Below are 9958 nucleotides of genomic sequence, written 5' to 3' on the forward strand. Positions count from 1 at the left end.
TATCACTTCATCAGATAAGCAAGGCTCTTGATAAACCCATTCCCTGGCCCTTCCTGAAAGATGTGTGCCATCCATCCATTCCCATACATTTCATTCTTAGATCAATCCAGACCACAAGAGAACAATGTGTTTTTACTTCATTCTCTGGAACTTTTATAGATCTATATCTAAGAATTATACATTACTTTTAATTTCACAAAATTTAGTAAATATTATCTAATAATTATTCAATATATTTTTGTTTAAAAAGTTAACACTTCATGGTGCCAATTGTTTGCCTGAAGCAGTTCTAAAGACTTCACAAATATTAATTTATATAATCTCCATAACCATCTGTTGAAGTAGGAATAATTATCTTTTTTTTTTTTACAAATGAAGAAATTGAGGCCTAGAGAGGTTAAATAGTTTTCCAAGATTACACAGCTAGTAAATGGTAGAGCCAGGATGGAATCCAGAAAGGTTGACTCCAGGACCCAAACTCTTAACCACTCTATAACCATATGAAGTTCATTATCATATTGATTGCAGGAGTTCTCTGAAATACATCCACTCCTCAGTAAGGATCCATAAGATAACTTCTCAAACACTTTTATCAGGAAAAGCTGTGGAGCTCCCTTTTAGCAAAAGTGGGTGGTTTGCATTTCTCTGAGCTTACCTAATCTTGGCTCTTTTATTGCCCTACCCTTATTTTTCCTTTGTCCAATCCCTTGTGTATTTTATCTTTTTTGTATTGTTGCATTTTTCTAAACAGGCATAACTGCTTTGTGGAATGTGGTAGAGAATTAATATATAAATAAATAAATAAAATTAATTTTTCTAAGTATTTATGAGATGAATTTATCCATCACCAGGAAAACATAATTTCAATTACCAAATCCTACTGTGTAGTCCCAGTTATGTAGCTAATGACTCACTTTCCACATCCTCATTTCTCTTACAAAGTCATGTCTGTATGAACTAGAAAAAGAAATTAAAATACCACCTAGGTCTTTCAATTTCCTACTTAAAATGTCAGAGTCTCTTGAGACACATTCCAGAGCTTTACAGGCCATGTCTGCCCTAATTGGCCACAGGAGTGACAGAATTCAAGCCAGGATGTGTCCAGCAGGAGAGTAACTACATAGGCAATGACCTGGTTGGGCTGTAAATGGGTGGGGAAATGGAAAGTCCTTGGTTACATTAGGCAAAGAGTCAAGAACAAGAATCCAAGCTGAGAGTGGGGTGATAGCAGGTCAGGAGCCATTAAAAAAAAAAAATCAGAATGAAGTTAGTGTGTTGGGCTGCAGGGGAAACAGACAGATGCTAGAACAGACAGCAGGCTAACATGGGATCCATGGGCTTCTTGTGATCCAGCCTTGTTTGTTTCTCTTGCTTCATCTTTTACCACACCCCTTCCATCCTTTATTCCAGTCACACTAATAAATTGCTAAATGTACCCCAAATATGCCAAACTGTTCCACACCTCCATACCTTTTTTTAATGCTGCTTCCTTTCTTTTGCCTCTCCCTGACAAATATCTACCCATTTTTTCCAGATTCTGCTTAAATACCTTCACTAGGAAGCTGTTCCTGCCCCCACCACAGCCTGCCCCCATTCATTTTTTTGCCCTTTACCCACCCATATACCTGGTTCTCACATCTATCTTGACCTTCACAGCAGTGGTAAAGTGTATGAGGGTGTACCTTAGCATTCTGATGTGAGAAATGTCATATTGTATTTTTTTCTAACCCAAGTTTAGAAAATATTAATCCCCAAGAACTAGAATGTTGACACACCCAGTATCTTTATGAGTGCCTCTCCCTAGCTCATACTCAAAATCCTAGAGCCCTAATAGTCCAGAAAATGTGGAAAATGGCCCTCTGGTCTTCAATACACCTCCAGTACAATGTTGAATAGAATTGGCAAGAGCAGACATCTTTGTCTTGTTCCTGACTTCAGGGGCAAAGCATCTGGTCTTTCATCACTACTTATGATGTTAGCTGTGGGATTTTTGTAGAACTCTTTGTCAGGTTAAGTTCCACTCTGTTTCTCATTTGTTCGTGAAAGGGTCTTGGATTTTATCAAATGCTTTTTCTGCATGCATTGAGATGATTATGTAGTTTTTGTCCTTTATTCTAGAAACATGGTGTATTACATTGTTTGATTTGGGGGTATTAAACCAACCTTGCATTCCTGGGATAAATCCCACGTGGTTGTGATATATATAGTTGATCCTTGAACAACATAGGGGGCTAGGGGTACCAACCTCTCATGCAGTCAAATCCATGTATAACTTTTGACTTCCCAAAAACTAATTGCTGAATTTGGTCCCAGGACATCATATTGATGGCAGACCAAGGAAGGGCCAGTTTGGTGAGATTAAAGATCTTACCTGTTATAATAAATTCCCATCCATCCTGGCAAGGCCTATACTGGTATCATTAAATTTGTCCTTTCTACTTCTGTCTCCGCATTAGCTATATCCTCTTCCTTTCCTTTGCTATCTGTAAAGGACCCCTTTGGCTGCAACTAACAGACCAATCCAACTCTAACTTAAGTAAGAGTTTATTTTTCTGATATAACAAGAAATGTGGGGACAGACAATTCTGAGACTGATACCATCAAAGACCCAGGATCTTTGCATTTCTCCACTGCAGCCTCCATAGCAAACGTACTTCATCCTTATGCCTGTTCCTCATGTGGCTATTGTGCCTTAAGACCAAGCCCTATCCTAGGGAAAAGGAGTACAGTCAAGAGGCAAAAAGCCTGCCAGCATATTATAAAGCTTTTCCAGAAGTCTCACACAGCAACTTCTACTTATGTCTCATTATTTAAATCTAGGTCACATGTCACCCCAGACCAATCACTGAAAAACTGAAAAATGTGTAGAGAGAAAGGAGAGGGGCAGGGAGGGTAGTGGCCAGTCAACCAACAGTGGTTACCACGCCTTCTTTCCCAGCCTTAGAAATTAGAAGTTAGGGCAGAGGTGGGGGAGAATGAGCTTGGAGTATGGCATGCCCTTCAACTCTGCCCCTGTCCATACCTGTTCTAAACAGAATCAGTGCCCACCTTCTAAAATCTAAGCTCCCTAGCACCTTCTGTAGCAAACACAACAAATACAGATACATTTTTTACCTGCTTTCTGGTAAATTCAGCATCTAACTCATTCTCCTTATTTTAGAATTAGCAAAGGGGCACCTGGCATGTGACTCTTGATCTTGGGGTTGTGAGTTCAAGCCCCGTGTTGGGTGTAGAGATTACTTAAAAATAAAATCTTTTTTTTAAAGATTTTATTTTATTTCTTTCTATTTAGTTGATAGACACGTGAGAGGGAGCACAAGCAGGGGGAGTGGGAGAGGGAGAAGCAGGCTTCCCGCTGAGCAGAGAGCCTGATGCAGGGCTCGATCCCAGGACCCTGGGATCATGACCCGAGCCAAAGGCAGACACTTAACGACTGAGCCACCCAGGTGCCTCTTAAAAATAAAATCTTAAAAAATAGAATTAGCAAAAACAGATTTTGTCATCTGCCATCATTAAGCATTGTTCAATTTGAAGACCCAAAAGCTAGTCTTCTGGGACATCCCATGTCTTTTCTCAGCCTCACATACCTGCCCTGGCAGCTAAACATTTCCATCACAGGTACAACTGCCTGTACCTACAAGTCAACCCATGACCTGGGTAACATGTTCAAGCTTGGATCCTGGACTTCAGATCTCTAGTGCCATTAACCACTATCCGGATAGGAAAGGGTTAGAAATTCAGAGTCCAAAATAAGGACCTTAAAATTCAACTTCCCTATCTCTCACTTTCCCCAAATGTTCCTGGGAATTACAGATTAAGTTAATATATTTATCAAACTCTAACAAGTGCATTTGCCTCTCTTCCTTCCAGAGCCTTCTGCTAACCGCTCTGTAAACTGGCCCAGAGGTTCTAAAGCATTCTGTAAAATCCTTTCAACTCGATCTCTTGCCAGTCCTCTGATATTCCACACATCAGGAGTTGCTCTTGAGAGGCTTCATTCAATCCTGCATACTATTTCTCTAATAGGAACTTAGCTATTGTCTCAAAATCCATAGGCACAAATTCTAGGGATCATACTTTTTCTGTGTGCAACATTCAAAGTTTCTTAGTAACGCCACAATATAGCAGTCATGAACTTATTCCATAACACCGAGGTGTAAGAAATGTCATATTGCTTTAAAAAAAAAAGTCCAGAAAATGTCTATTGCCATACTTTAGCCCCCCAGGGACTTGCCACAGTGACAAGATTTTCTATTCTTTCTCACCTTAGAAGGGTGACCAACTACCCCCATTTGCCCATGACTGAGGGGTTTCCTGGGATGTAAGACTTTCATTACTAAAAATGGGCAAACCAGAAGAATTGGTCATCCTAAATACTGGACTAACATTAATCTACAAACCTTCCCTTTACTATATTATAAGCTCTCAAGGGGCAAGGAACATGTCTAATGAATTTCTATATACTCATGCCTAGTGCTTGGGACATAACAGGCACTCAATACATTCTTAATAAATAAACTAATTCACAAACAATGCATAAATGAGCGTAAAAATAGAAGATTAAATAATTGTAATAATCCAAGCCTGATCTACATCAGAAGTTATTTGAGCCAGTTAAAATGGAATGCCCCGCCACTTGCTACTTACCCCTTCCAGGCTTAAAGAGGCCATGTCCTCAGAGCAGGGGCAAATCTCCCCACACAAAAACACACCATGATTTCTACATCATCTATTTACAATTTAATGAATTTGAGAAGGATCAGGTAGACTTTCCATCGCATTTTGGGTCTGTTTTTCAAGAAGACAGCACATTACCAAATATAAGCAAAGTGTTAAGAAAGCATAAACTTCTGAAGGTAGCTACCACCCGCCCAGCCTACCAGACCTCCTCAGAGTTCTGTGCTGCACAACATGACAACACTGCTTTTAAGTGTCCAGAACCTTCCACACCACCTCCACCCCAGCACATTCCCCCTGAGGTATAACAATAATGTTTCAGCAAGGCTTTTCGTGTGCTTCACTGTGTCACTTTCCACTTGTCTTCCACAAGACACTGATGTTCCTTTATCCCCTAAGATCTTTTTTCCTCTGTCTGCCTTTCCTCTCATATTATTTCTTCCAACTTTTTGTATAAGTTAAGAGTGGGGTAGAACTAGTATGCTTTCTTTCATCTTCTGTAACAGGGAGGCTGTTATGTTTGTGCCATGTGTAAGTGATGATCACCTCCAGCAAGAGGGCACAATTTACAGATGATTTTAACAGTTCTGACTCCACATTTCTTGGAGTTTAGTGGTTTTCCTTGAAACACTACTACAGCAAATTGCCTTATTCCCATGCCTGATTTAAAAGGGCACACCTGGGGCACCTGGGTGGCTCAGTTGGTTAAGCGACTGCCTTCAGCTCAGGTCATGGTCCCAGGGTCCTGGGATCGAGCCCCGCATTGGGCTCCCTGCTCAGCAGGAAGCCTGCTTCTCTCTTTCCCACTCCCCCTGCTTGTGTTCCCTCTCTCACTGTCTCTCTCTCTGTCAAATAAATAAATAAAATCTTTAAAAAAATAAAATAAAATAAAAGGGCACACCTACAAAATCCGGGTATGTCCACATCTCTCTTCTCCTTAGCCATGGCACATGACAGAGTCACCCCTCTGTTCTGAAGTAGCTTTCACTCGGTGTCATTGCCCCCAGAATTCTGACCCTTCTTTTTGTCCTGTGATGGGCTGAGTTGATCTCAAGGGCCCTGTCCCCCACGTACCTACTCATACCTAAGCTTTTTTCTCCCTGCTCTCTCCTCCTCCTCTCTCTTGGCAGGTGACTTTGACCACCTTCTTAAACCCTTTCTGGGTATTCCAGGGATATTCCCTAGCCAGCCCACTCTGATCTGAGTTGTGCAATACAACCAGATTTTTTTCACCCTCAAAATAAGACTTGAATTTTCACAAGTCTCTGTTTCAAGACTCTGTTTTTTAAGAATTATAATTCTCAAAATTCTACATTTACCATTGAGGAATATGTTAGCCATCTCCGGGGTGAACACCTACTTCAGGTTAAAGGGCATCTCTTGTCTCTGCATTGTTAACCCTTTTGTGTACAACTCCAAGCTGAGAGGAAGAGCAGTACCTTGGGGCACTAGCAACTTAAGCAGGAAGTCCCTCTCTCCCAGGCCAGAGTAAAATGGTTTGGGCCTCCCTGACACCTCCAGAGAAACTTGGGGAAGTCTTGATGGGGATTGATCTTTAAAACATGCCAAAGACTGAAGGTGAACCAGCATTTATATATGTTCTTGTTTCAGAAAAGAGAATGGCTGCTGTTGGCCAAAGGGGAGCCCCTGAGCGGAGGACACAGCCTGAGACAGCCTGCCAACACCTTCTATGTGATTGTGCCATCACGCTCCCCCACTCTGCTGGTGAAGGCAGTGGCCACTCGGGAACTGATGCTGCCCAGCCCCTTCCCCCTGCTGCCTGAGGACCCACCTGATGACAGCCTTAAGATTGTGGAGGCACGTGGAGCTCAGATCTCATGGGACAGACAGAGGGAGAGAAGAGTTGGGAGCTGGAGAAACGGATGAGGGAGAGGAGCGAGCCTGTGGGGGAAGGGACTGGGGAGCAGAGGGAGAAGTGGTTGTGCCAAAAAGGTGGTGGAGGGTCAGTAATGTGATGTGTGTCTGTGTGATGGTGTGTTCCCACGGGTCTTCCTCTGCATTGTGTGTGTGCAGATGTGGGTACCTGTTTGTGTGCATCTGTTTTTGTTTGTTGAGGAAAAGGTAGCCAGTGTAGGCGTCCGGGATAGGAAGCGCTTCAAAATGAGACTCCCAGACAACAGAGGGAACTGCGCGCTGCGGGCCGTTTTCTCCCCCTTCTCCCGCTCCTCCCCCTCCTCCTCCTCTCTTCCTCGGATCTGGATTCTGGATTTCCTCTGCCAGCCTCCCCTGGCTGAGGGCAGAAGGAGGGGCTCTGGGCAAGGAGAACTGGAACCACATCACTGCTGGATCACTGGCTTATGTGCAGAGAGGACAGAGCCTGGGATTGTGTTCTTGCCTTGGCGGCCATGGGCATGCAGAGAGAGGTGGGCACGAGTGGTCATGGCTCACTCAATGTCTCACTTCGGGGCCAGTGGTTCCCGGCACAGGATATCGTGGCTGGAAAACCTGACTGCTCAGGAATGCTGTGCTTGTGTGTCCTCAGGCTACGCTCACCTCACAGGCCAGGCAGAGAACTCAGTGTACTCGACCAGCAGACTGTGAGCACCCCCAGGCCTCAGACACCCCCTCCCGCCGGATCCCTTGTAACCCTCACGGCACTCCAGCCCCTCTCAGAATTCCATGACACACTTCTTGGGGTCAGACTATGCCGCGTCCCTAACCACTCGAGGTTGCATCTACTTGTTATACTCTTGCCAGAACTGTACATCATCACAAGCACTCAGATCTGGGGGCCAGGACACCCAGTGGGACCCACATCTATTTCAGTCTTCAGTGAAGCGCTGGGTCTTCACACATCCTCCAGCCTCTCACACTGCAAGTTCTCTGCCTGACATCTTGTGTTCTGTGACCTCAAGTTCCCTGGGTGAGCCTCCTCTTCTCTCTTCATCAGAGCGTGCTGGACAGCCTGGAACTAGAGCCCACCTACAACCCCTTGCAGGCTTGCAGCCACCTGTACTCACACCTGAGCAGCACCTTGATCAAGCCTCAGGACCGGCTCCACCCAAGCTGTGAGAGCCGCGCCCTGAGAAAGGTACAGCTCCCTCCCTACTCCCCTTCCTCCCCATTACACCCAGAGAGAGCCCTCCTACCCTATCCTCAACTCCCCTCTCCCCGAAATCAAGGGAGTAGCCCACTGCCCAGGGTTCCGCGCCCCCCCCCCACCACCACCACCATGGAGGAGAGAACCAAGCCAACAGTGGAAGAAGAAAAAGACCAGCGTTTTGCCCTAAACAAAGGAAATTACAACCCCTGCCTGGTAGGGACGCTTTTCTGCCTGGGCACTGGGCATTTACATATGATAATGTTTAGGTATCTTAACTGTAGCACTTATGATAACTCATTAGTCATTTAACAGACCATTGTCCCACTAAGCAAACTGACAGCACCAAGACCACAACTTCTGTTTAAAGAAGAGGCTAAATGGAAGGTGGAAAAACAAATGTCCAAAGGGAAGGAAATTAGCATTTACTGAACAACAGCCATTTGCCAGGCTTTGTGACAAGTGCTTTCACATGTGTCTTTCTCATTTAATCCTCACAGCGTCCCTGCAAGGTAAGTGTTAATGCTCATTGTACAGATGAGGAAAAGGAGGCTGACCAAGGTTAGTCAACTGGAGTCAGGGCTTTAGCAATAAGAGTTAAAGAGAGAAAAGGAATTGAGGGTGGAGTTATTTTTATGAAATTCATATTCTACAATATTTCCCTTTGTCCCTATTAATCTTTTCCTAGTTTCTCAGTAACAGAACTTTAGAAACTCCTGCTTTGCCTTAGCTGAAGTTATAAAAGAAAGATCTTTCCAAACTACAGTCAATCTAGAGATGGGAGAAGAGCCCTCCACAAGTTAGTTAGCTGGTACGCAAGCTAACAGGAGGGACACTCAGCCAGGAGATGGGCGCTGTGGAGACGAGCCCAGGGGACTCCACTGCCCTGGGCCTTGAGGCTGTCACTCAAGGGATGGAACACACGAAGGAGTTAGGATAGGAGAAAACAGGGACCAGGACAGGAGATCAGGAACTGTGGTCTGGGCTTCAGAGAAGTCAGCTTGCTTTCTTTGCAGGCTGGGCAGTTACAGACAAACCGAGTTCGAGCCACAGTGGCCCCCCTGCCTATGACTCCAACCCCTGGCAGAGCCCTCCAGATGCCAGCAGCCAGCAAGTCTTCCTCAGAAGCCTTCTTCTGGCCTTCCAAGGAGGAAGTGGGGGAGGAGAAAGAGGAGGAGTATCCCTGGGGGCCCTGAGTCCCCAGCCCCAGAGCCCGGCTGCCCTGCTCAACCACATCCATACTAAGGCTCGTGCAATGAATGGCTTTCCATGGTGAGACTTGCCTTCTGTCCACTTGTGCCTCTGTGAGCTCCAGGTGACTGGGAAACGGAGTCACCTGGAGCCTTCCCCTCCTCTGTCTTCCGTGCTGCTACCGCCCCGGCCCCCCGCCACTCAGGCCCAGAAGAGACACACCTGAACTTTCTCCTTCTCCAAGCAGGAGTTCATTTTCTTTTGGATCATTTGATACCATTAACACAGATGAAGATTAAATACCTAGTAAGTCTCCACTATTGTTAAGAGCATTCCCAACCCTGAATTTCTCCTTGTAGTTCCCTATAAGCAGGTACATGAGGTCAGGTCACCTTTGGGAAACTGGACCTCAGGAGAGAAGGACAAGGTTTTCAGAGCTCATGAAAAATAAGTACATTGAAATTTAAGCCTCATTCCGAAGCCTATGCTCTTCCCACTACACCCACCACACAGCAGTTCCCTTTGACCTTCAAACAGAAAAATGGTTGGTGCTTGAGTACCTGTAGGTAAAGTGTGTGTGCGCGCGTACGCACGTGTGTGGATTTGTGTGTGTTGGGGCAGGTGGTGTCATATAGCTGAGAACAGGAGGAAAAGATGGTGTGAAAAAGACCTATTGCCTTCCTATTCTCCTCTCCCCGTGCCTGTCCACCTTTCTGTTGGCCCTCTCCATCCATGGAATAACTACCATTTATAAAATGCTTAATCTGTGCTTCAGACTGCACTAAGTACTTGAGAAACTTAACTCCTTTCACACAAACAACCCTGTGAAGTAGAATCTCTTGTTGGGTTTTCCCATTTTACAAAGGGGCATTGAGGGAAACTGAGGGTTACAGATGTTATACAACTCACCCAGCATCCCAGAGACAGGCTCAAGCCCAAGTGGGCCTGAGTGGACCACCTAGGTTCTCATCCACCACAATGCTCAACTCACCTCCCTGGGACCCCTTCCTCCTCCTGTGGCCCCCCCCA

At 45.1% G+C, this 9958-nt stretch overlaps 1 protein-coding gene across 3 annotated transcripts in view; it reads left to right on the forward strand.

The window, feature by feature from the left end:
- The window catches only part of M1AP (meiosis 1 associated protein), a 71998-nt gene extending 62044 nt beyond the window's left edge, over positions 1-9954 (forward strand). Inside the window, exons 8-11 of one of the 3 annotated variants that reach the window (XM_045884701.3) lie at positions 6289-6495; positions 7589-7729; positions 8239-8250; positions 8755-9954. In XM_045884701.3, coding sequence (XP_045740657.2) covers positions 6289-6495; positions 7589-7729; positions 8239-8250; positions 8755-8934 — 540 coding nt within the window. In that variant the 3' untranslated portion in view covers positions 8935-9954. Of the gene's footprint in view, positions 1-6288; positions 6496-7588 lie in introns of all 3 variants that reach the window. The other 2 variants (XR_010405587.1, XM_064572283.1) reach the window with 2 other exon arrangements.
- The last annotated feature ends 4 nt before the right edge of the window (positions 9955-9958 follow it).

This window comes from Mirounga angustirostris, unplaced genomic scaffold (genome assembly GCF_029215605.1).
Source record: "Mirounga angustirostris isolate CCGP_5_RB_7025 unplaced genomic scaffold, mMirAng1.0.hap1 SCAF_10, whole genome shotgun sequence".
NCBI classification, from domain to species: domain Eukaryota; kingdom Metazoa; phylum Chordata; class Mammalia; order Carnivora; family Phocidae; genus Mirounga; species Mirounga angustirostris.